Source organism: Python bivittatus, unplaced genomic scaffold (assembly GCF_059951505.1).
Source record: "Python bivittatus isolate LINGU-HERP-01145 unplaced genomic scaffold, Pbiv_v1 ctg000980_np1212, whole genome shotgun sequence".
Lineage (NCBI taxonomy): Eukaryota > Metazoa > Chordata > Lepidosauria > Squamata > Pythonidae > Python > Python bivittatus.
Genome location: NW_028277125.1, coordinates 38,703,616 through 38,730,560, shown reverse-complemented (window position 1 = coordinate 38,730,560; position 26,945 = coordinate 38,703,616). Strand labels below are relative to the sequence as shown.

The 26,945-nt window shown below is 38.2% G+C and overlaps 1 protein-coding gene across 2 annotated transcripts; it reads right to left on the bottom strand.

Annotated features, from left to right (window-relative positions):
* Positions 1-308: 308 nt before the first annotated feature.
* On the bottom strand, positions 309-26,602 carry DZIP1L (DAZ interacting zinc finger protein 1 like). 2 transcript variants are annotated; one of them, XM_025170345.2, is made up of 16 exons: positions 26,368-26,602; positions 20,749-21,327; positions 18,063-18,147; positions 16,691-16,803; positions 14,632-14,793; positions 13,504-13,641; positions 12,624-12,686; positions 11,770-11,910; positions 10,602-10,632; positions 9,246-9,296; positions 8,588-8,721; positions 6,792-6,978; positions 5,259-5,481; positions 3,490-3,707; positions 2,888-3,027; positions 309-1,409 (listed from the first exon to the last, which is right to left on the bottom strand). In XM_025170345.2, the coding sequence occupies exons 1-16, from the start codon at positions 26,524-26,526 to the stop codon at positions 1,233-1,235; spliced, it is 2,601 nt and encodes an 866-aa protein (XP_025026113.1). In that variant the 5' UTR covers positions 26,527-26,602; the 3' UTR covers positions 309-1,232. The 2 variants fall into 2 exon arrangements, with proteins under 2 accessions (XP_025026113.1, XP_087988200.1); XM_088132074.1 differs by having other exon boundaries at positions 3,577-3,707.
* Positions 26,603-26,945: the final 343 nt, after the last annotated feature.

Here is a 26,945-nt window from a genome sequence, read left to right as displayed (position 1 = left end):
ATATTGTCAACCCTTCGAGGTAGGCAAGGTCATGAAACAGAAGCACCAAGGATTCTAGGAATGCTCATTATTGTTGTAGGGTAGAATAATAGAATCTTGAAAACCTGCCAGAATTTCTCTCTGCCCCACCTTATATCAAACGAAACTGAGGTGGGGTTATTATGAGTTTCCATTTTCTGCAGACTGAATTGTTTTTTTCTTCTCCCTTATTGATTCATTGCTGTCTTCCCCCTTCCCAAGGCCAGATTTATATTCTCTCACAAATATACTGTGATTCTAACTAAACATAATAGAAAAATACAGTAGAGTCTCGCTTATCTGACATAAACGGGCCGGCAGAATGTTGGATAAGCGAAAATGTCGGATAACACACAGTAACAATTGAGTACGGTTAAAAAAAAAACAAAACCCAATCCGCATACAATAACTGCACTGAGCGACCATTAGGAAAGGTGAGACATGACTGACACATGAGCCATAGGCTAGACGTGTGCGCCTGCTGCACCTGTTGCAATCAATTTTTGCGTTGCGGCGCCACACCATCAGAAGCAACAAGAAAGAGTACACTCACGCTCGCAAACAAGCGGCACACTTTTCTTGTCGCCGATTTATGCGTGTTGTTGTGTTTTTTTTAGGGCTGTCGGATAAGACGGAATGTCGGATAAGCGAAGGTTGGTTAAACGAGACTCTACTGTACTTTGAAAGTATTTCAGAGTTAAATAAGTAGTCTGCACCTTGGAAATACCGTACGTTGAAGTGCAATCAAGCTAAGACTTGGAATGAAATTGGAGGCATATGGGATACAAAATGTTTGAAGCCCCCATTTGATTTATTTTTATGGCTATTCACAAACTGAGTTACATCCATCACAGTATTAGAAAGGAAAAATTAAAAGTTAGACCCAAGTGCACCACATTATGGCTGTGCATGATGTGAGAACCAGGCCTGTGTCTTCTTGACAAAATTATTTTTAAATGTCAAGATAGTGTTTCAGCAAAAGAATAAATCGGTCTTTTCCTTCCTCTGAAGGGCAGTGGAAGAACTCATTTTAATTAAATGTTTGTTTTGAAACTATGCATAGAACCTAGAACCTTGAATGTGATACTTCCAGTATTTGGTGCTGTCTTGTTCTTTCTTTGTGAGTATCAAATTTAATCTGATTGCTCTGCCATGGCATGCTGTTCTATCTCATCTGGATTCTGTGCTCTACACAGCTTATATAACCATGAGAATCACCACGCCCCAGCCTTTGTGCTGCTAGAAGTCCAGATACTGGTGCCCCGTGATCCAGTGGAGTCCCCACTACCTCTGGCCCCTTGCTGCTTCTTTATCTTGGTTTCAGTGTCCAGGTGCTGGGTGATTTCCTCCAAGGAAGAAATCTCCAAGTCACTATCCTCCTCATAGGCAAACTACATCAGAGAGAAGAAAGAAAACAAAAAGAGAACAAGTGATGGAGAGCTTGCAAAGACTGGATGACCAACAGATGCGTGAAGAATTTGATACTTGTGAATAAAAAAATATTTGATTTGCAATTACCCTTCAGATTTTATGTTTCACTGAATGTTGTAAAATACAGATTTAGAAACATACATTTAAATATAACACTTTTTACTTAGATGAGTGTTTGTAAAAGCTTGTTAAAATATATTTCTAAAAAGTATTGCTAAGCAATTTTTATGCTGTTTTTACATTGCACACGAATGTATAAACAAGAAAGAATAACTTATGAATGAATTCATACAACATTCACACAATTTAGCCAGCTATCATACAAAGGCGGACAGCCTCTAACCCTAACCCTAACCCTAACCCTTTCTTGTAGTCCCATGAGCCGCCTCCATATTTACCACCAACTTATGGTTTCCCATGATGTTGAGGTAAGAAACAAATGAAACTGCATTGTAAGCCTACAGGCCTAGCACAGCCCCTGGATGAAAATCTCTGTTCCGCTTGGATGGCTGATGTAGTCCTAGCGCTTCACATCATTTCCCTGCCCCATGCTGTCACTGACCTTTCATGTAAAAAATAAAAATAAGTGCAGTCTCTAGCTACTGAAAGGGTCTACCTTTGATTGATTACTTGCCATTAAGTCATTGCTGACTCTTAGCGACCACATAGATAGATCTTGTCCATGCTTATCGTCCCTTAGTATATTCTCAGATTATCTGCAGCAGTCCTTCTCTTTCTGATGTTCTCTATCTGTGTTGGCAATCTAAGGAGCCTTGATGCCTGGAAATCTAGAAGTTGTATTTCCAATGTTATGGAAGGCCCTAGGTTTAGGATGTCTGCTATTGAGTGTGCATGTAAGTGTTTGATAAATAATAATCAATGTCACATAAAGTTAATATGGGTTCTAGAAACATATTGTTCAGATATCACACTAAGCTTAATATTTTTTACAATAAACTACAATTGACTGGCTTGCATAACACACAACGTTTTAATGTCTGGGATCTTATAAAATGGGGCTACTAGTTCCAGGCTACAGAAGTCCAGAAAATAGTTCAAAAGTAGATAGTATCAAAAAGTCTTCTATATCACTTTCCTGCCATGGGTTGGCCCTCTGTTTTTTTGCAGCTGAGATCTGGTAGAACTCATAACCTTTAGGCAACCAAACCACATTATGACTTAACACAATGTGCAATCCTTTCAATAACAACATATTGACTACTTTTATTTTTGAAATACTGGCTATCTTGACGCTTTACAATTTATATAATCTTAAACCCATTTACTAGTAAGGCCTATAGAATACAATGTAATTTTCTTAGAAACATGCAGAGATTATGCTGCTAGTAAATCAATCATGAACAAGAACTGTACTGTCAAGAAACAAAATTAAGAGAATACTACTTACTGTCTTAAGTTTTGAATTTAATGTAAATACCTGAAGCTTTTTTGTGGAGTGATTGGTTTTAGCATCTTCTTTGCTCTGGATGGCAAAGAGCTTCACGCCACCTGGAGGCTTCCTTCCAGGTACGTTCAGTTTCTTCTCCAGACTTTTAGCCATTGACTGCACTAGCGTTTCTAAATGAAGCAGGGCGTCAGTTAGGATCAGAATTAGTGGTGACATGTGGTTGTACTAGCCTATCAGCATATTGCTGGGTCTCCTAGGAGATGCTTATTTTATTTGAAAAGTTATTTAGCCTAAACAATTATTAATTCATGTCTTCTTACTGAATTTTATAGAAATAAACATGCAGGTTTTATAGCTTGTATTATAGCAACACACCGTGGCAAATCTCTGTAGCAGTATTTAATACAGCTATAAACACTGGTATTAAAGTAGCAACTACCAAATTTCAGTTATCTGCCATCAAAGCCCATAAACAATGTATAACAAGTTAAATGTTGTCCCAGCTCACACGAGTCATTTGATTGCTGCAATTGTTCATACATATTTTAGTATTTGGATGTGTGGTTTTGCTTTTTTTTACAATTACATTTCTACAAGTTGTGGCAATAATAAACCAATTAATTGACAGTCACCTGAATGAGTTCCCGCCACAACTGAAGAACTCTTTCCTGTACCAACGTTCTCTTTAGAAAAATCTGTGTCAGATGAATCCCACTCACTCTCTTCCATCTGTGCTACTCTGGGAACAGCTTTGCTCTCCTTTGGTTCTGTCCTGAGGGATGTGACTTTTGGAGAGCTAATGCTTGTTCCTTCTTCAGACTCTTCAGCCTCAGAGCTGAAAGGTGAAGTGCTGAAGAAGAGAAACACAATAGAAGGAAAAATGGAAAAGAATAAATATTGTGAACCATTTTATATTGTATCTTATTCTATTTTATTTGTTTCATTATGTTGTGAGCCGCCCAGAATCGACCTGGAGACAGGAGGTGCCCAAACTGAATAAAATAAATAAACTATTATTATAGAGAGATTGCTTTGTGAGATTCTAAGAATGCTGAAAGTTTACAAATTTTCTGATAGGATCTGAAGTACTTTCAGGGTAGCCAAGATATCAATGACCTATTCTTAAAAATATGCCCCACTTTTCTTTCAAAGATAAACTCACACAGCTTACAAAACAAACACGAAAATAGCGCACAAAAATCAGTGTAACAGACTGACTGAGTTTGTAGGGTAGAAGATGGGTGGTCTCAAACCTCCTCTCCCAGAAGCCCCATTTCCTACTATGGAGAAGTGCTTGGTAATTCTTGCTAACACCACTTATCTTCCAAGAGGTGCCACTTCTGGCATCATCTTCCTAAGTGTGTGAAAGAAAATGCCATCATAACCTGTCTTGTGTTTCTGGCAATTACATAGTAAAATGAAACCTTGTGGGTATGTAGCATTGAGGCATTTGATTAGATGATTCAGCCGAAGCTTCCTCCCTTTCTTGGGAGATAGACCAATCTCACCATGGATAACAAAATCAACCTTATTTTAAAAGAGGAAAAGATATTGAATTTAAATATTAAAATGCAAAATAGTCAATGATGAAGAGGACAAATTACAAAAGTTGTTCTGAAGGTAGGAAAGGGAAGCATAGTCCTTCAGGCATACCATAAGATGGCTACAAAATAGAACAGAAATAGAAAGTTTTCTGGTAGCATCTTCTGAGAGATGCTACAGGGACTTTTTCTCTCAGAGACCACAAGAACAACTAAAACTGTCATATTCTACACGAAGAATGGATAAAGGTTGGAATTATACAGAATTCACTAGCTTGCACAGAGAAATATAGAAATTCAACTTGGCTACGTAACGCAGAGAAAAAAGAAAAAAATCTAAAGCAAATTCCTTCTAGTCAGCTACCTATTTTTACCCAAATCACCAATGTCCCACAGCAAAAATTCTTCTGCTTTATTTAGCGAGGCTTCCTCCAGAATTCTGTGGAGATTCCACTTTAACTAGAGGCTGTTCAAGAGCTATGTTAAATTTCTCTCTTTTCCAGCCTCAATCCAGAAACTTCCTTCCTTTATTTTTAAAAGGAAATTTTAAAATTGTGCTATTTCTAGCAGAGAAGGGAGATGCAGTAATCTCACTTTGTACATGACAGTGTCACATTGAATTCCTGAATGTGGATTCTATGTGCCTGTACTTCAAATGGGCTGGCTCTGTGAATGTCAAAGTTCACAACTACTACTTAAGCTTCCTAAGTCACATGCAAGTGAGATGTGGCTACATAAATTCAATAAATAAATAAATGAATACATGGATAAAATAAATAAATGTCATATAATAAGATCAAAGACAGGTTAAAACAATTCTACATCAAAGCCGTGATATAGAACTATAATCCAGAACTCACCTGGGGAAGTGAACAGCAGACTGTTGAAGAGAAGGTGAGCTGCTTCTAATTTGATTTGGAGATGGTACCTTTGGAATCTCTAGTGAACTAGTCATGGAACTAACTTTGCTCCGAGGAGCTGGTTTGGGTGTCTGGAGGGCATAATGTGGTACTTCCACTGGGTGCATTCCAATCTTAGAAGGTGTAACCTGGAGTGGAGAATGCTGGGCTTTTTGGTTTTTTCCTGAAGGAGAAAATTGAAAACATTTGATAAAAAACATCCTGACTGGTATCTACTTGGGGACTCACAAAATACTGTTAAAAAGAGTTCCACATCAAAACAATTACAACTAAAACACAGAGCAGTTCATAACGTTTTAAAATGCAAGGTTTATATCTCCTGTGCTTCATAAACAACCACGAATAGCATTAATGTAAGTACAAAAGCAGGATTTGCAATTCAAACATGACAAAAGTTTTATATTTGCCTCAGAAACCAAATGAAGCAAGAAGCCTAAGTAAAAATCCCACTAATGACTTGGCCAGCTGACTCAAACACTGCACAGAATTTTTATTGGTCTATGTGTCTCCTACATGCTCATACCTGGCTCACTGATGGTTCCTGAATATATCTACCTTTTCTTGTTGTTTAATGTAAAAGTCAATGTAGCCTTACTTGCGAAACCATCCTCCCCATATACCTGCCATGACTACTTCCTCCTGGAGTTGTAATGTTTTTTGCATCAATGAATACACAAACTTTGTGTTTCCATAATTTGCAACATTTTCAAGGATACTGATGAGTATGCATACAATTCTCCCCATTCAAAATAAGATGCAAAGTCAAACTGTTAGAATAATAACCAGCATGTTGGCATTCCCAGTTTTTGGAGACTAAATACCCTGCACTACAAAGTGTTCTCTCTCCAAATTCCTGTGTACCCCTTTTCAGTTGAAAACCAATCTTTTGTCAATGGTAAAATGTCTACATGTGCTTATCTTTAATATCTGTAACGCTATATAAGAACTTGGTTGGCCAGTTTTTGGTGCTGTTCACTCCTAACAGCAGAAAACCAGTGACTCACTGTAACTTGCTAACCAAGGATTTCAGATGGGTTAGGATTTCCTTAATAACTGGAGATGTTGGAGTTTGCACCTAACCCTTTTATACCTGATACAGTACATGTGCTGTGCTACTGAACTTTGGTGCTTTCATAATCTGAATGATCAAAGTCTATAGGAAGAATACTTATGGACTCATATAGTCCATCTGCTGCAAAAGTAGTAGTGAATAATTTTCATTCATTTACGTGTTTAAATTCCAATTTACAAATTAGCTTCTAGATTAATTTCATCTTATCTTGAAAAAATTGTAAACCTTAAACACAAAAAATATAATAACATGAGAGTCAGGGATCACAGTGCAATTTAAGCACTAAATTTGTTAGTCTTTAAGATATTTTAAGACTGTTGCTGTTTTTATATAAAATGATAAAATATTAATCAAATAAAAATAAATGTTATATTTGTAAATAATATAATTGAGCATCTTACCTAAGATTGGAGAAAATGGCAAGGACACATTCCCTTCATCCTTCTGAACCACTTTCTTTTGAACTTCTTTTTCAAGTTTATTTCTCAAGGTTAGCAGATGTGGAAATGATTTAGCCTTCTGCTGCTGCTGCTTTTTTATCAAAGCTCTCAAATGTGTATAGGTTTGAGTAGGGATACCTTTTGTACCCTATAAAACATAAAACCAATTCAAGTATTGGGGCAATTGTTTCTAATCAGCATAAAGATGTCTGCGTGAGCCCTGCACCCACCATTCATACAGAGAGTAAGCTCCTGAGATCTCAACCTCTTCAGGTACAACAGGCAATTCTAAAGGGGGCTTCATCCCATGTTAGGCTGAATGTGAACAGTGGAAGCCTCTATTCAGGTGGAAAACTTAGTTCAACTCTTTTCAAGACTTGCTGCTCAACTAGAAAGGATGGAAACAAGGAGGATTAAGTTGCTGTGCAACTTAAAATTCCAACCTTATGTCCATTACAAAAGGGACATAATTATCATGTGACCTCCCAGATATATGAGCTATGTCCAGAGTTGATAAACCAAGGCTGAGAAAATATCTGGGAATGAAACAGATAAGGTTTTCACACAGAAAGAGGGACTGTCATGCAGAGTGGGAAGGAAGTTGAAATAGACTAAGTGGCTAGCAGAAAGGGAGCTGTGGGTGGACTCAGAGGGAGAAAAGATGGCTGGCAAACCAATGGGATTCAGGCAGTTTTGGCTGCCAAAGATATGCCAGTTCTAGATGGACTGAAGACCACTGAAGAAGGTCCCTGGGTGGAGGAAGATTATTGAAGACTGAGGAGGACCATGCTTTGACGGATGAGCCTAACTTGTTCAGAATTCCAAAGAAAGAAGAGGGTCTGAATGTCACTATTGTGCTATGAGAGGTTACCAGCTAAGTTAATGTAAAGCCACTTATTAACTCTAAAGGGAATTTGATATGGCTATGCAAATATCAGTAATTTTGGCCCACTGGTTTCAAAGGAAGCATTACTTTGCAACAGGGAAATAGTTATTTACTGAACAGCAGACCATTCAAGTTATAAAGTATTCTATTATTTATACTGCATTCTAACCTTTCTATGGCAGTTAAGTCAAGAGAAAAGAGGGGGACCTGAAGATCTGGTTATTTGCTTTAGTTGCATGTCAGTTACAGATCTATCTAGCTGTGAAAGTGTAACTGTCAGACAATCCAGAGGGTTTTTTTAAAAAAAATCTTGCAATATTATGGTTAAAGGGAAATGTTGAATTAGTTCATGACATGGTTAGTGTCTACTGTGATTATGACTGTCTGAATCTGAGAATTTCCACACTACCTGTGATGGCTATATTGCATAAGGTCATATGCCAAGCAAGAATGCATTTCTTCCAAATATACTTGTCTCATACTTCCCTTGTCTTTTACTGGATTGTTGCAATATACTGAGACAAAGAACTCAAGAACGAATCTTAAAGAAGATTCTTTAATTGGTACTCCATGATTTTTGGAGGCAAGAGAAAAAGCATAATTCCTTTGGCAAACCATTTTCCTCAATAAAGTTTTAGAGGAGGAGGAGAAGAATGGGAAGCTCAGGTGGTCTTCAATTTTCTGTCAAGGATATGAACGTGTTGAAGATGTGTTCAAAGATGTGTATAATTTTATGTCACTTTTTATTGCCAGACAAATTAATATACATTGCAATTTTCAGAATAGCATCGAGTTGGAATTCAAAGTAACTCCAGTGGATAAAAAAAGGAAGAATGTTCCTTTTCTACTTTTTTCTTCTCATGAGACTTACCCGCTTTACTCCCATGGCCTCTAGTTTATCTTCAAGTGTTTCTTCCAGAATTGGCCGGAATTGCTTCAACAAATTTGGGTCCTTCCGCAGTGTTTCCAGAACTCTATTCTTCCTATCCAAAGTATCATCTAGTTCTACAGAAACCAAGGGACAGGATGGTTAAAAATCCTATTTCTGGAATCTTTAAATTTTATACCCTACCCCAAAACTGTCACTTAAACATCTGTTTTAGGCAACCAAAAAACTTCTTCATCAGACTTCATCAGATGGAATCCTAACATCTTCACTTAATCTGCCACTGAAGGAGAGGGGTTCTGTAAAATGCAGGAAAGTAGTCCTAACATCTTCATTCATCCCAGGACTGCAGAGACAGCCCAATAAAAATATAGTATATACTTGATTTAATGTAGTGGTAATCAGGAGTTACCATAACTAGAACTCTATAACTATCAATTTCAGCACTGGCATTCTTTGGAATTAGTTATGAAATTCTTCTGAAATCCAAACTAAGTGACCAGCCACTGTCTTTTCCTGACCTAGAAAAACCATAGGAGTTTCTCAGCATCTTAGAGACCACTTCGGAGTGGTTAGAATCTGTCTCAGCAATAGTAATATTTAGCATATAAGAACAATGGCAGGTGAAATTTATAAAAAATACCTTCTTCACTAGATTCTTCTAGTTTTTCTGTCTTGGGTACCTGCTGGATTTCTGGAAATTAAAAACATGTATTTTTTTAAAAAAAGACTATATTCATATTCCAAAACACAATTCACACCTTAGACATTCTCATGGCATTAACATGATGAGTTAGCCATTATTTTAATGGGAGCTAAGTAAACCTTAATCTGGGTCCAGCCCAGCTCTTTTAAAAAGAAAGAAAAAGCATTTTGAAGCAAATAGCACAATGGAACTATCCCAGTAAGAGAACTGATAGGGAAAAAATAAGAATGTGCCAATGGAAAATACTATCACTTGGACTCGCTGCAAAACTCATGAATCTGCATTTTATATTGTGTGATAAATGTCTCATCTGGATGCACAAAATGGGGGAGAGAAAGAAATATTAGCATGTAAATGAACATTAAGTTTTGGTACAGGTTTAAAAAGCATTACCATACCCTATTACAACCTGTTGTTAAGCAAGCCTCAGCATGGCAACTGAAATATTTGTATATTCTTTCCCTGCTTCTCCCTTTCTCTTGCCTTCTTTTGTTGTCCTGTGGAATGTTGTATTTTATGCTCCTCACCACAAGGATCTGTCTTCTTGAGCTTTGTAAAATGCTTAGCAGACATAAGAATAACAGCAACAATAACAAAACAACATTAAAAGCTTCAATGCTTGCACACTGATCAGTGTAAAGGAAGTTCAGAAGGACTTTAATAGCACAGTGTTGTTATTGGCTATTAAATCTCTAGAAACAAGATTTCTGCCCTCACAGTAGCATTATGAAGATTGAGTATAGAAACTCACATCTCTCCACACACAGAAATGCTTTAAATTTTGCCTTTTACACCAGCAAGGCTTTGGCATCCTTACAGCTACTATCGTAATAATTAATCCTTGATATACAATTTATACTTTGCCTAAAAAAACCCCTTAGTCTTCAGTAAAGATTAAATAGTGTTCTGCAGTGGATCCTACAGGGCATCACTAATATTTTAGTAATAAAGGATCCATGATGGACAAATGTGATCTAGAAAAAGGACTAGCTATCTGAAACTTTCCCTGGAGAAAAAAATCCATGGTTGAAGCAGAATGGAGTTGTATTTACTTTCTAAATTAATGAAATGTCTGAGAAATCTTTTTTTTTTAAGCATCAAAACTGGCACATTTACAACAACCCTAGACCCTAGAGATGTCTGCCCTGACTCTGCTGGATAGGCCATGTGACCATGCCTTTATGCTTCTGAATGAAGAAACATGGCTATTAGAGAATTCTATACTTTTGTTAAAAGAGAAAGAAAATCTACTATAACTATGGATGATTATTCAATATAGGGATTGGTCATTACCTCTAGGTTTGCTGGAAGTCAGAAGCTTAATCTGAAAGGTAACGTAAGTTTGCAAAATAAGTCAGCTATTATTTACAAGGTTTAGTAAGTACTTACCTGATATGACTGGTACATAATAATGTTAATCAGTTCACAAACTTACCACTCACAGTTCAAAGTAAAATGATTTCCATATGTTCTATTATATCTTCTACCACCAAAAAAGGAACACTATAGCAAGCGGGATGCTTACCAGGCATGCTACGCTGGCCAGAAAAGGAGCAGCTACAGAGGACTTTCTCTGCTGCTCTCTCTCAGATACAAGACTCAGTTACTACTCTGACTGGAGACTTAAAGGAAAGCACATTTTTGCCTCATTCCCTTAATCCAGGGGCCAAGACCACAAACCATTATTCAGGCAGGAACACAACTGAGGGAGGATCAACATGATCCCAAATGGATATTAATACCATCTTAAAGTTCAACATTTTATTCTGCCATTGACTAATAATAATTTATTATTTATCCTCATCTCCCCTTCCTTTGTGTGCACTGTCATTTTAGTCTGTATGCCTGAGTGCATGACCTGTCATTTGTTTTTAATATATCAAGCCATTTTGGGGGTTTAAAGTCAAAACTTCAAAACTGCATTCTGGTGTAAACCTTGTTATAGCATGAAAGTTCCTTACCATCAAAGCACTTTGATTATTTAAATAACAGGGCTGTGCAGCAACCTGGATTCAAAGGACAAATTGTGATTTGGAACATGTGTGGTCCACAGGTAGCAACTGCAGGGATTACCTTAAAACAGCTACATCTTTTTCAGGGTTTAAGTGGCTGCCTCCACAGCTGATACATAATCCAGGGACAATGCCTTTGATTTCAGGTATTCTCAACAGTCATAATACACTTGTCCACACATGCTCCAAATTGCATTTTGTCCTTTAATTCAGGATCACGCATATCCCAACTGATTAAGTGTTACTATAAGAGAACATTCAGACATGCAGTTTCCATGCAAGTTATGAAATGGCAATCGTAAATCTCATGAGGCAGCATTTCTGGAACTAACGGTATGGCTATAGTTATTCTGGTTTGAAAACAAGCACAAATTCCTGTCTAAATTTGTGTCACATGAAGGAAATAAAGAGCTTCTCACAAGACTGTAGGCAGATCATATTCGGCTTACTGTATTCTCCTGAGATTGGATGATACTAGCTTGCTCTCTGAGTTGTGTAGTAAGGGAGGCAAGTTGTTTCTTGTTATATTCGGCCATCTTCCATTGATCAGAAGACAAGGAAGCCCTTAGTCTTTCATTCTCATTCTTTAGCTGAGACAGAAAAATAACATTTGGGTATAAAGACTGTTCTACTCAATTAAACACTTCTTTAGTAGAGAAGAATGGTCAGAAATGCAACTATATAGGCTGCAACTAAATGGGGCTTACTTGTAATGAAAGCATGCAATTTCAAATATATATACACAGTACTTTCTAAATTTTTCTTGATATTCTCTCTTTTAGGATTCTATCTGAGATATAGCAGAAATTAATGGCAGATGTTATGGCAAAATGAGGGCTTTTTTCAAGTGTGGGCTGCATTGTTCTGGATCTGATTGCTTAGTCATACAATAAAGCAATAATGCATTGCATTGAAATACAATTAAAGTGCAAGCGTGGAGGGAATGTGATTATATCTGTAGATTTGTTCTCCTTCACGAGCATTTAGCATAATATATGTGCAACATCTATATTTAGGGCATCTACACATACTATACCAAAGATAGGGCCTTCAGTCTTGCTATGGCTACTAGGATCCTCCTAATACCATGGTGGAGTGGAGATGCTGGTATCTCTGCAGTGTGCCATCAATTAATCTCCTTGTCCATGATGGATGATAAAGATATTAATTTCTTCTCCACTGGGGTTCCTCCTGCTCCCTCTGCCCTAAATGAATAGGCTTGGCTGGCATTAATTATATAAGAATACACTATGCTTACTCTTCTACTAGGAGAGAAAGTTGCACAAATATTCAGTGTACTCACATTTTCTTTCTCCTTCTGGTTCTCCTTCTGAAGTTTCCTGAGTTTCCACTCCCACTCGGTTTTCTGATAAATATTGGAAAAAGTACCCAGCCTTATTGACAGTCCTCTTGCCATTCTTTATCACAAGTTGCTTAAGAGTATTTAGCAGTTAGTTAGGATTACAAAAGTGCCAGTCTTCACATTTTCTGATGCACCTGATTCAGAGTGCCAATTAGCAAGAATGGGGAATTGCATTCAGTCCTACAATGGCCTCATGTTTCACTGAGGGATCTGTAAACCCATTTTAGTGCATAATAGTCTTTCCCAACCTGATGCCCTCCTGGTGACTATTCCTAGGTATAGAATCATTGTGGTTAGGAACGCTGGAAGTCATAGTAAAGATATCTGGACAATACCTGATTCGAAGTTGCATAACTACCAAATTATTAAAAAGTGAGTTTTGCAGGATTCAGCAATAGAAGCATTTTTCTTTGTAATCTTACCCATGTTAATATGCTACTGAATTCAGTAGCATTTCTTTTTATGTATGATTTTAAATTGCAGCTTGTATAACTTTACTGATTAGAAAGTATTATTGTCTCAGAAACATCAGTATAAATGACTTCAGAACAATCTGTCCGCTGTAGTTCTGATGATGCTTCAACAGTTACACAGCTCAAATTAACTACCGAATTCAAAGGACTACAAACAAAAGATACTAGTCTTAAATGGTTGTCTCCTATCTAGTTATGTAACACCATATATCAAAATTACAATTTCCAGAAGAATGAGTCAGTATGGTCATGGCTGAGTTGGTTGGAAATTCTTGGAGCTGTTGTCTCAATACAACTGAAGGAGAATAGACTGGAGAAGGCTGCACCGTTCCTTTAGGTCCCCCCACCTGTTGTTCAATCTTTGTCTTCACCCCTTGTAGTTCTTTCTGAGTCTTAGTCCACTGTTGTTTCTCAAAAGAATCATCATCTTGCAATGTCCCAAGATGTGAGGCTATTGCATTCTTGACTTGCAGTTCCTGAAGTTTCTGCAGAAGGAATATGTGATCTATGACAAAGTGTCACTTCAAGCAGGCTGCAGCTGCCAGAAAATTAAATTAAGATATTTCTCTAGGTAACATATACCATCTTACATATGACACAGACCATCCTTATAGAGGCATGACTATATGTAAGGAGAGTCACAATTCCTGATTGCATCTTGCTTTAAGTCTCTGAGCAAAGTTTTATCTTGATTGGGAAAATACTGGCCTAAATATTATCACAATCACTTACATCTACTTCCTGCCATATGAACAATGCTGGAAAGAATAGAGAAAAAGATCTTTGCAAGGCTTCCTGCTGTTGCTTTGCTCTTTCTCACATATAATACAGCTGTTCATCCTTCCTTGGGTCTGTCAGTGATCCATCTACATATGATAGGAAGAACAGAGGAGCACATGCCCTTGAACCCCAGAAAATAATATGATGGAGGAAACTGAAATACAACCTTTGATATGAAATGTTTATTGCCTAGATTTCTCCATCACACCAAGAAGCTGCATGGCCTTCTATTATTCTTGTAATATTGGAAAGGTTTTCATAAGGCTTCAAATATTTTGGGTAAGCTCCCCTCAGTCAGAATAACTGTTTTCCTACTCTTAGCCAGGACTGGCCCTACCCATTTTGCTATCTGCAGGAAAGAAGAATGTACATCTCATTATTTTATGTTAAAAAAAAATGATGGGATTAGTAGTTGGGGGAATAGCATCCTCCATCACCCCTGAGCCAGCAGGTTTGTTTAGGGCATTCAGTATAGGTCATGCAATGTACTCTGCTCCATTTTCCAACATCTTTCTAAGAATTAGGAGATTTTTATCCCTGTTGCAGACACTTTCATGTATAAATAAGGCAGCAATACTTATTATCAGATTCATGTCTTAATTCCAGGAATAGTGATGTGTCAGTGCTGAATTAATGATGGCAAATATGCTGAGTATTCAAAAAAACAGGAAAATTAAGCTATGTATTTTCCTTACTCCTTCCAAGGCAGAATTTTTGTTGGAAAAGTCCTTGATTTCTGTGAGGAAAAGTTGTCTGAGTTCTTCCATTTCTTTATGAAACTTTGTCCTCTCCTCTTCCTTCCATCTTTCAAATTTCTTCCTTTCTTCCTCTTCCCTTTGGCGAACATGCTCTGCTTCCTATCAAGGAAAGAATAATCCCAAAATGGAAAATAAAGGGGTTATGGAAAGAAAAAAAAAGCTAAGACTAGATACCGGAAACTGAAACATTTTTAGAAGTTTCAGCAGGTGATCAAACTAAACAAAATATATTCTGAATTAAAAATTGGATTAGGACTCTGGCCCAGACCTTGACAAGCTAGTTTCAGATGAATGTTCAAAATTGCATTAATCAATGACTTGGAGCAAGGGATAAATTGAATGATAAAAATTTGCAAATACAGTTTATTCTATCACTGATATTTGCAGTGCAATCCTATGCATGTCTATGTCCCACTAAACTCATTGTGATTTCATTTCAGTCTTGCAGATGCAGAGTTACTAGCCCAACACCATCAAGCCAAGTTTGACTCCTGGTTATTGTACAGACAACTGTTTGCCATTTTGACCTGCCTGTAGATATTTGAGAGTAGGAGAATGACATTGTTGTTATATAATTTAGCCAAGAGATGACACTGGACAGTTACATCTCAAAGATCAGTTGTTTTCTGACCTTGTTTGAGATAGACAATACTTATTTAGATTCTGGATTAGTGTGTCCTCTAAATCTGACTGGGAATTCTGGGACTAGTAATCCAATACATCTGTATGGCATCATGTTGGAAAAGGTTATTTGTAATAACATTATCTACAGAGAGAGATTCTACTGGCATTCTGGCCACCCCATTCTAGAGAAGATATTCCAGCAAAGTTGTTCTCTAACATGATAATTAAAATTTCAGTGTATTCTAGTACTTCGTTGGTTGCCTCTTTACGTTATAGGTTCCTAATTTCTGTCTCACGTACTAACTAACTTCATGTGCTTACGGGTAGATCATTGGTGGATTTTTATTTTATTTTTTTTGCACTGGTTAGAAAATAAACCTCTAATAAATTGTATTAGTTCTGAAGGGAAATGTTGGGTCTTGCATCAGTACTGTTCAGGCAATTCTATGAAAGACCGATTCCAGCAGAACTATAGGAACAACTGAGTGGAAACCTCATGGTTCTGCTCCTCTTTATGGATACCATTTCACACTACAGACAGAATAATGGGAAGTTCATGGGGTATTACTGGGATTTCAATAGATATAATTTTTCAATATAATTTTTCTTTTTTTATGTATGTGTTTTAGCTACTCAAGACAGCCTACATGAATAAGTTAAAAGAAGGCACCATTAAAAAAACAATTACAAGAACTTTACTCAAAATGACAGGAAGATATTAACATCACCGTAGGGGAGGGAGGAGAGTGAAGTTTGCAACCCTACACCATTGAACTTAATGAGATTTATTTTAGGGTTGACATACATGGAATTGCCCTATAAATTGAACTAAAAGCACATTGAAATAAAAAGGCTCGAAAGTTACAACTAGAAAACCCCCTTGTGTTTTGTAATAGCATCCGAAGAAGAAACAGCTCTGATAATAACCATTCTATAGTAATAAACTTATCTAAGTTATCATTTGATTTTGTTTTATCTGTGCAAATAAACTGGCCATCACTGTAGATGAAGGGGCATCCCCTTTAAATCAAGTTCAATTCCTGGTGAATTCATGAATGCATCCACGTAGCTGACAGCCAGTACTACAGAAGCGTTTTGCTGCTGTCTCTTCTAGATTTTTTTTTCAATTTACCAGTTTAATCTACAGTCCTGATATTCCTTGGAGATCTTCTGTTAAATTACTAATTAAGAATGATCCCACTTCGCTTCTGAGCCCAGACAAGATTGGCCTGTTGGTGTAGCATTGCTGACATTTTTGACACAGCATGAATTATTCCCATTTTGTCTACATATAGATAATTAGTTTTCACCTTGACAAAAGGCATTTGACTTTTATGCTTTCCTTTTTATTCATACTCTTATCAATTCATACCTGAGCCCTTTGCTGACTCTCAGCCTCCAGCTGGACATGGGTCTCCTTCAACTTGACCTTCAGTTCTTCAATCTCACTTTCCATTTGCTGCACCTGTTTCTTCTTCAATTTCTCTATCAAGTTGATTCAAAAAGAGGCATTGTTAGTGATGGCCTGAACCACAAACTGTATAGCTGTATATAGAAGTTGATATAGGAACGTATTGCCTGCATTCTTACTAGATTTTTATGCTAATTCTTACTAGATTTATACACTAAATTATTTCTGAAGAATGGAGATATATTTTGTGTGAAAGGTTGAAAACTTTTATTCATCTTCATTCACAATATAGGGAAAATCAAGATAAATTTTAACTTTTAATCGCTTTCACTTTTTTTCAAAAATCCATTGACATTTCCTATTTCAAGACAAAAGAGGGAGGGAAACAATGTAACCACTGAAATTAAAAGAATATTCATGGCATTTATAAAGTATGTATGTTTGTATGTATGTATGTATGTATGTATGTATGTATGTATGTATGTATCAAATTTGTCACTGCCCATCTCATTGAAAAGCGACTCTGGGTGGTTTATAAGGGATGTAAAATAAATTAAAATACAATATAAAAATAATCTTAAAAATAATAAATTCCAAGAATGATGGAATTGGCGAATAACTCAGGAGTGATATCAGGGTACCAGCCACCCCCAGGATTGATTAAAACTTTTATCGCCCCATGCAAACTGGCAGAGCCAGGTCTTGTCCTTTCTGGAAAACCGGGAGGGTAGGGGTCCACCACACCTCTGGGGGGAGAATATTCCAAAGGGCGGGGGCAAAAGCAGAGAAGGCTCTCCTCCTAGGTCCCACCAGCCAACATTCTCTCGCTGATGGGGTCTGCAACATGCCCTCTCTGACTGGGTGGGAAATATAAGAGGATATTTGTACTCCAAGATGCTTGCAGTATAAAATTCGACACAGAAGGTGACAAGAAGCTGGAAACAGATAACATTTGTCTACATTTCCAAAATTTTATTTAGATTTTAAATCACAAATAAAAAATGTGATGAGGGTATAGTGACTCAGAAAGTTCACAATTACTTCCAACTCAGAGCCACATCGTGTTCACTCTAACCTGGTATAAAGATAGATACATAGTGGTTCAGACGTTATGGCAGTATCAGATTCATTGCAAATGCTTTGTTATATTAAAATGTGCCTTAATTTAACCTCATGCAACACTTCTTCTCTCTTTATTCTGGAAGTGGATATAAACAACCCTCTGAATGTCTGAGTTAATATGTGAACTTTATAAAAATTCCTCTCTCTCCCTAAACTTGACCCTTTGGAACTCCTTCCATAGGAGAAATATTCAGGCAATCCTAGTGCTTACCGACTGCAGTGGCCTCAGGATGCCTACGCTCCATGTGGCCTTGTAGAAAGGAATAATTCATGAAGGTCTTGTCACAGAGCTGGCACTAAGAAATAAACAGAAGGATGAAAAGTCACCTATAGACAGATTAAGCATCTAGTCCAAGGGTAGCAGAATTCCTCCAAGTGGTTCATTCTCTGCCCATTTATCTACCTTTCCTAGGGCCGTAAGACACACAGGGGACAAAAGTCTATTTGGTTCAATTCCAATCTTAACCCCAGATCATCTTTTCTATGCAATTAATATAGTTCTGAATCTTGGATAGATTAGCATCTAGATAATTTGAAGCCTTTTATCCAAACTGATATCCCCAACCTCTGAAGCACTTGAACAAAAGCAAAGATTTTTTATATTTCCTGAAATGATGCAACTGCATTTGTTTTAGATGTAATTGTTATTTAGGACAGTCCTTATTTTTCAGGTGTCAAGCCCTAATAAACTACTGCCTCAAGTTTATTTTTTATGGTTACTTTAAAAAGAATTTTAAAAATGTTTGTTCTATCAATAACTGCTCAAATGGTAAACACTGGCTTATGTGTTCAAAGACTACATGCATTCAGCACTGAATAATTGTGGTCAGAAGCACGTGTACTTCAGCACAATCTTTGCTGTGAAAACAGGGTGCTAAATGGGTCTAAATGTGTCTTTATTTACATCTATGAACTGCTGAAAGGTGCAAATAACTGTACTTGGATACGCTGAAAACGTAAGATTGAAAGAGGAGCAGGAAACTAAGAACTAATCCACATGAAGGATAAGATTAGAAAGGACTCTGCAGGTATAAAGGAAACGAACTTACTATATAAGGAATTCCAGCATCAGTCTGGAAGAAGGCAATGGTAAACCATTTATGTATGGTTGCAAAGAAACTTGTATACATATAGCTGCAATGTTTAGATGAATTTGGGTACCAGAGGATGAGACCCTCAAGTCAAATGGCACTGCTCTGATTACTGGGGAAGAATTTCTACAGGTAGATCCGGAAATGATGACATGGCCAGTCCAAAGCCATGTCATCACTGATGGTGACAGTATTAAAGTTCCTCACTTTACCAGAACACATGGAATTGAAAAATGGTTGTGAGAAGCGTGAACCAAGGAAAACTTGTGTGATAGAATGTATTAAATCAGCGTTCCTCAACCTTCGCAACTTTAAGATATGTGCATGGCTGATTGGGGAATTCTGGGAGTTGAAGTCCACATATCTTAAAGTTGCGAAGGCTGAGGAACACCGTATTAAACTGAATGTCTTAGATACAGGTGAACTTAAGTGGACCAAGTAGACCACTTTAACTTGATGGTTATATAATACATTAGTCCGAGCATGAGTCCATACAAAAGAATGACGTAGCAGTGATAATCAAAAAAGGGTATCACTAAATAGGTGCTCAGCAATGACCTAATAAAAGGCAGGGACATATCTATCAGGTGTAGTGGTTATCCAGTGAACATCAATAAGTTTACTTTGTTTTTATTGTAAGATTTATATATTACTTCAATTTAAACAGCTCTAAGCAATGTACATCAGAGCAACAGTAACAACTTACTAATATAAATATTAAAAACAATACACTAAATATATAATATACAAATAACAATTTGTATTAAAACAGCCCACATTCAGTACCAATGGTAATAAATCTCCAAAGTCCTTTATAAGGCTGTGAAAATAGGGGCTCTTATGACATTCAGAAGCCATTAAGAGTGGGGATTCCCTTGCTTCTAGGGGAAAGCTGTTCCAAAAGAGGGAATTGCACAGAGAATGCCTGCTTCCATGACTCCTCCTGTTGTACCACACAATAGTGAGGACTTTCAGTAGACAGACTCTGTTTGCTTTGATTGGGCAGGCAGAATCTATCTGGCAAAGGCAGTCTCACAGATACCCAGTCCTTGAGCCATACCGACTTTTATAAGTAACAAACATTCTTCAATTTCAGTTGGCAACACACTATTAGCCAATGGAGCTCCTATAGCAGTAGTGACACATGGTTGTAACATGACTGTCCCTTAAGCATATGGGCCACTGCATTTTATACCAGTTGAAGTTTGTGGGTAGTCTTCAAGAGAAACTTCATATAAAGTGAATTACAGTAATCCAGGCAAAGATGACAAATGAATCAGTGACCTTCAGTGCTTCCTGTTCTAGGTAATGCCACTGCTGCACCAGTCAGAGCTGGGCAAAAGCCTTCCTTGCCATGGCTCTCACTTGCTCTTTTAGAGAAGCTCTAACTTCAGAAATATCCCCAAGCTTTTAGCTTGCTCTCTGTGGGACAGCACTATCCCATCAGAACCAAAGTTGGTACTTATCCAGAATTAACAGGGATTTGAATGAATAGCCATTCTGTTTTGTTTGGGTGAGCCTGAGTATCTTCAACATATTGATGATACCTCATTGTAAAATGGTGAATGACCTTTCTCAGGGGCTTCATGTAGATGCTAAACAGGATACAGGAAAGAATCAACCTCTGTGGTACCCCATAATGGAGTACATTTTTACTAATGTATACATTTTTGTATAGAGTTTTTTCTCCACTGGAAGAATTGAGAACTTAAGAAAAATTATCAAATTTCTGTGGGTTTTGAAAAAATAGGCACATTTTGGGTTAAAATGCAGAATTAATAAATTTCTCCTGCACCTAAACCTCACCTTGTGGTAGTTATTGGCCCCAGCTTGTAAGAGCAACTGTTGGGTGGCAATCATCTTTTTCCGTCTCCTGCTTTCTTCCTTCACCCCCTTCAATTCTTCTGCTTGCTTATCTAAATCATACTTGATACGCCTGCAGTCTTCAAGGGCTGCCTGGTGCTGTTCCTCTTGGAGTGCCAAGTTCATGCTTAAGTACTCCTGGGAGTGCAACAAATATTCGATGGTCAGCTGGGCCATCTTAAGAACCTTCAGGAGAACAGGATCTATTGGCTGCTGACAATAGGGGCACTTCTCTGCATCAAGGTTACAAAAGGTGATACTACTGATATTTTCCTGAAGAGTGGCAAGATCTAGCTCACGAGCTACGCGTTCCACATCAATGGCGCTGAATCGCCTCCAGTCAATAGTTTCTCGCCGCAACTGGAATTTAAAGGCTGGAATTACAGAAGGGCTGGCTAGCATGTTGCCAAAAAGATCACTGTTGCGCTGGAAGTTCACAGGAAATGTGGAACCCGGCATATCTGTCCAATAATGTCGAGATGCAGGCAGTGGAAATGGGTAATAAATATTAGAAGCAAAAGGCTAGGAAAAACAAGAGGATACAGATGAATCAGAGCTGAAACAAACTAACAATAACATATTTACTTGAAGATATACAAGTGGTCCACCATTCAAACTTGCAGTGGTGCTGAACAAGTGGTAGATACAACCAGTCCTTGAAGTTCCGGCTGGTGCAACACCCCTGTGGTCACATGATCATGATCCAGGTGCTCAGCAACTGGCCTGGATTTCTGACCATCTCAGTGTCTCGCAGTCACATGATCGTGACCTTCCCTACCGGCTTCCCACAAGCAAAGTCAATGGGAAAGCTGGCAGAAAGTCGAAAGTCAAAAGTCATGGTCATGTGTGGTCCTCACTTAACAACGGTAACTGGGGACTACCAGAACTGCCATCATTATGAGGTGCAGTCACATGATGTCATGCTTTATGAGCGCATCACTTAGCGATGGAAATTCTGGTCCCAATTGCCATTGTTAAGCAAGGACTACTTGTAGTTGATATGTATATACTGTACTGAACTTTACAAAACTGACTTTTGCTTTCATTCCATACCAATATTCAAACACTGAATCTACCAGGACTTGTATGTTAACTTATGTGATAACACAATTGTAAACTCAAAAGTCAACTGTAACTCAATTAATAAAAGTGTAAGATAAGTATGTGAATTAATGTACATAATTCATTTTCTAATTATTCATTCAAATTTAACACTAGTTATCAAGATAAATGTTTCAGCTTTCACACTGAAAAGGTACAAATACATATCTAGATGCTGAATGGCATACAGATATTATCCAGAAATTTATACATAGTTCTCTCAGACATTCAAATGGCTACAGAAATGCACATATTTGGGTCCCATATATATTTCTATCCACAGTTAGAAAATATGAACACTACTGAACTCTGCATACTGAAAAATCAAAGTATACACACGTTGACACACCATAAGCTTGATGATGAAAATTTCCATAACATTCAAAAAGCAGCTCTATTGACTATGTAGGCATGTAAACACTTCAGAACTGTGAATGCGACTTAGAAGGGATCATTTCAAAGATACTGCCCCAGTGGGAAACACTAACATGTCCATTCAATATTACATGAGAAGTTTAGACTACAAAGAGCATGTTGTCTTAATGTATGGGAGAGTTATAGTTTGTTAAAACACAAACATAATTTAACTGTCAGGCCTAGCCCAAGGAACTCCTGGAGACCGTGTAGGTTCAATCAGCAAGGTTTATTAGCTAGCGCTTATTTACAGAATCTTTTCAGACTGACCAGCAGTTCCCAGGCACAACTCTCTACTATCTTCTGGAATGTTTAGGGATGCGCCAGCTTTCTCCGCTTATCTCCAGAGCGTTGCTCTGGAGACGAGAGCACCATTTTCACCCCCCTTCCTCCATTCCAGTCCATCACATTAACACTAGTAATATTCTCTGTTCACCATAGAATAAAATGGGGACTTTCTATTACTTTACAGTGATATTACCATATTTAAAATTAAAAAGTATATCTTATTTGTTTTTCTGTATATAATCAGCCAGGGCTAATGCTAGATACTTTGAGGTCTGGGTATGAAGACTTCAGTAATTTCAAGTAATGTTTATCACTCAGTAAATTTTGAGATGATGTTAATAAAAAAATGTTTCGTAACATCTAAAAATAATTTAAACAAGGACATCTGACAATGCTTGTAAATATTTCATTAACTTCCTTATGCTATCTTTTACAGCACAATTAAAGGTATTTAATTTACTTCAGTAAATTCAATGGAAGTAGTGTCCACATAAGTCTACACAGGACTGAAACCGTACCAACCCTAAATGCTAACAAAGAAGAAAATTTTGCTATACTCAGGGACATTTACTGTGAGATAACTGTCTGTAGGATTCAGTCAAAAGAGGGATAAATGGTTTGCAAAATGATACATACCATGATTTCAGTACAGAATAGCTGTTCTGATCAACTTGGTTCTGTTCCTTATCTACAGTGGACAGTTGTGTTGAGTAACAGTGAGTTACCAGGTGTGTCTTATGTGATGGTAACAAGACTCCAACGTTCTGCCCATAGCAGCACAAATATACTATGGTCCAATGGAATGCTCTCTCAGTGGTCAAAGAGTCATTCTTTACATTGTGTGATTGTGTTCGAAGTGTTTTGGAAAAACCATTTATTTAATTAAAATACTATCCAGGAGTAGAGCCACAAATGAAAAGATGCTAAGCCATTTAACAATGGAAAAATGTTCAGCAGAAGGCCCACTGATTTCTAGCATCTTTTCTGCTAGGAATCCATTAGTACATCTGGGTACTTGGGTAATCTGAGTTATGGATGCTTGTATTTGTATCATAAAGCTCAATTCTATTTTTTTATTGCAATAAAATAATGAACAGTCAAAATAATCATTAACGGGAAATCCTAAAATAACCTGCATCTGTTAGCCTTGTATAAACTGGAATTGCTAAATCTACTTATTATTGCTACAGGTAAAGGGAGCCAGATAATTGAGAAGCCAGGTCTACCATGGGTTCAGCATACATCACAAAAAACAAAAATGTTTCTTTTTCCATTACTTTTAATACTGGGAAAATATCACAAATAAATAGAAGAGTGTAGATTTATTTTCACACCTTTAACCTGGGCAAGTGAGAATCAAGCCTTCTGTAATTAAATACCCTGCTTCCTCCCACCTAGATCTCTGTGAGCTAAATTCTGCTCTTACATCATGCTCAGCATGATGGAATCATGGATGCTAGTTTTTTTAAAAAATAAAAAAAATAACACAAAGCAAAGCACAATAACACAAAGCAAAATGATGGACAAGCTGGGTAAATGCAGCATCTGTGTATTGCAGGGTCTCCTGGTAGTGTGGCATGCCACTGATGCCACTTACCTGATGTCACTGATGAGGGCTGAGCTGTGTCAAGTCAAGGTGAACTGGCCATCTCCTTACTATAATGGCAGGTGTAGTGCTTTACTTTTCTCATAGGTGTGAACGTCGCCCACTTACTGGAGGTTGTACTGTATTTTAGGGAATTACCCAGAACACACTGCATACAAAAATTTAGTAGGGATTCTGTATGTGTCATTCAGTTTACCTAACGATCATCCTAAACCCCATCATTGAGAAGGGGAAATAGCTGATTTTTGGGGTGATTGGAAGCAAACTATTTGTACCTATGACAAAACCATGCATGACCTTCACAAAGCCTGCATGTGTTAATTATGTCTTCTAAACAGTAATTGTAAGCAAGAAGCATGGTTTTGGGTCATGCACACTTTGTATGATTAACCTATAAAATCCTACTTCAATGTATGGGACATGGGATTCATCCAAGAGCTCCACAGCAGACATGGTTTTCCGTGAAGCGGTCCCCATCACAAGGTATTGCTGAATCCTCATTTGTTGATTGATGGATAAGATATGTTCAATAAAACTACTACTTCTCCTCTCATTTAAGAGTGACTATCTTGTTGGAATCTCTCCAACTGGGAGAGATCTTCCTGTGCAGCCAGGGCTATGCACCACAATCAGCAAAACTGAAGTGGGGGTGGGGGCAGAAATGTAGCACTTGCCTGCAACACCTTAGGGCAGCCTAGACTCTTTCTAGGATTCCACAACAGCTATGCAACAGAAAAGAAGACACAACTTTTGAAATGATGTAGATAAGTGCTATGTAAATACTTCTGTGTGCTCCAAAAATGCCTTTTGGAAATTGAACCTAAAGTACTTCATAGTTCAAATATTCACACAAACAGGTGGGATACAGATGTAAGGGCTAGGCTTGCTTTGAAAATGATTCAGAGCTGCTTTGGAACCTCACATGAGGATGACATCTCTCTGCTACTCATTAAAGCAACCCTTTTTTTTTCAGGCTACCTCATTAACACCAATGTGATTTTTAAAGTACCCATGCTCATGCAGGTCTGAAGCACTTCTGAATCAAACTTACTAAAAACTATTCCTTTCCCAGGCTTTCAGTTGACATTTTCACTAGACAACCTTGGCAATCCTAATACTCCTTTTGATCACACTGGCTTATGCCAATTCTGCCTGGTTTGGAAAGCAATTAGTTTTTCATGCTTAAATTGACAGGATTCCCAACACAATTAAAAGATGACAAAACTCCAACTCAACATCATCATTTTTGGGAGAAAACAGGACAGGCACACTGTGGTAGGTGTGACTAAAAGTGTGTTTCGGGGTGTGGAAAAATATACATGCCCTGATCCCTTAGATCACTGATGAGATATAGTAGCTATGGTTTTGACCTGACTACTCACCAACCTGAAAATACTAGTATGCAACCCATGAGGATTAGGTATTTGGCTCACAAGATGCTAGGATCTGTGCATCTCCATCTCTGGGTGGAGGCCACAGTCTGCCCAACTCAATTTATGGGGTCTCTCGCTGGCCCCCATAAAAAAGAACCAGCTTTTGATCAGCCTTTCCTTTCCAGTTAGAAACGCGGGCCCACTTTCTGGACTTTCAGAAGCGCTGAAGCCTCAACAAAGAAGGATACAGGAAGGCATCGGGGCCTTACTGTCTTTCCAAGCATCTTCCAAGTTATTGAACTTCCCGAGGCCACGAGTCTACAACACGCGGCTTCAGACCGGGCAAGAAGCGTCATTCGGGGACCCAGACGGCTGCTTTGTTACTAAACCGTACCCGACGCGCTGCCTCGCTTTCCCTTCACCCCCCTTCCAGCTATAAGCCACGTACTCTCCAGGGGCCTCGGATTCTCTGGGCCTAAGGAGGTTGCAAATGAAACGGCTTTTAAAGAAAAGTTGGGTTGGCGAAAATGGATCGCAGAGGGAGATCCTTTCGTTCACTGTTCAGTAACCCATATTATTGTTCAGATATGCCAGAGGTTCAACAATGAACAAGCTAGTAATGGTTAACCGAGACAGCGATGCAAATATGCATGAGAAGAGGGAACTGGCTTGAGCGAGACATAGTCCCTCCTCCTCCTCCTCCTCCCCCCTCCTTCTCGCCTCTCCAGCTTTTTTGATTCTAAAATACAAGACTATATTTCCAACAAAGCAAATCCTTACCTGCCCGCAGAAGGCATATTTGGTAAAGCAGAGCGGTATGTGTGTGAATGTGTGTCTGCACACGCGCGCAAAAAGGCCGATCCGAACAGCGCGGCTCGGGGACGAAACTCGGCGCTGAAATCCTGTCTCTCCCCTCCCACCCAGGAAATTCAATACCATTCAGGCCAGGATCCCAGCGCCGGTTCTCCACAGCAACGGATCACTTTCTCTGCCCGAAATTTGCAACGTCAGAGGGGAAGCCTGAAAGCAATTCCGTGGCTCTGCTGCGCCTCCGCAGCTTTTCCCAGGAGGGCTGAAAACAGCTGGTAAACCGTCCCCCAAGCCAAGCTGTTGCTGTAGTAATTTATGAAAACACGGCACCTGATTGCTTCCTCTTGCTTGTTTAGCTTCACTCTGGCTGCAATCTGTCCACAGTGTGGAACGGGGGAGGATGGGGCAATCATAGTCGATTAAAATATTGGCCCTCAGAGGTCTATTAAGGCCTCGCTTGTTGAATAACAAAGCTGTCTCTTGGTTGCTGGTTTGGTGTCTCAACACGCGGCAGCAGAGAGGACACAGTTCCAAAGATTGGAGCTGCT

What these genes read in the sequence shown, in the direction of transcription:
- DZIP1L (XM_025170345.2), bottom strand. Translation starts at nt 26,526, where the DNA reads ATGGTATTGAATTTCCTGGGTGGGAGGGGAGAGACAGGATTTCAGCGC. An exon ending in GGGCCAATAACTACCACAAG is followed by an intron (nt 18,148 to 20,748) that starts GTGAGGTTTAGG and finishes TTTATTTCTTAG; the next exon opens with TGCCAGCTCTGTGACAAGAC. An exon ending in TCCTGAGGCCACTGCAGTCG is followed by an intron (nt 16,804 to 18,062) that starts GTAAGCACTAGG and finishes TCAACTTGATAG; the next exon opens with AGAAATTGAAGAAGAAACAG.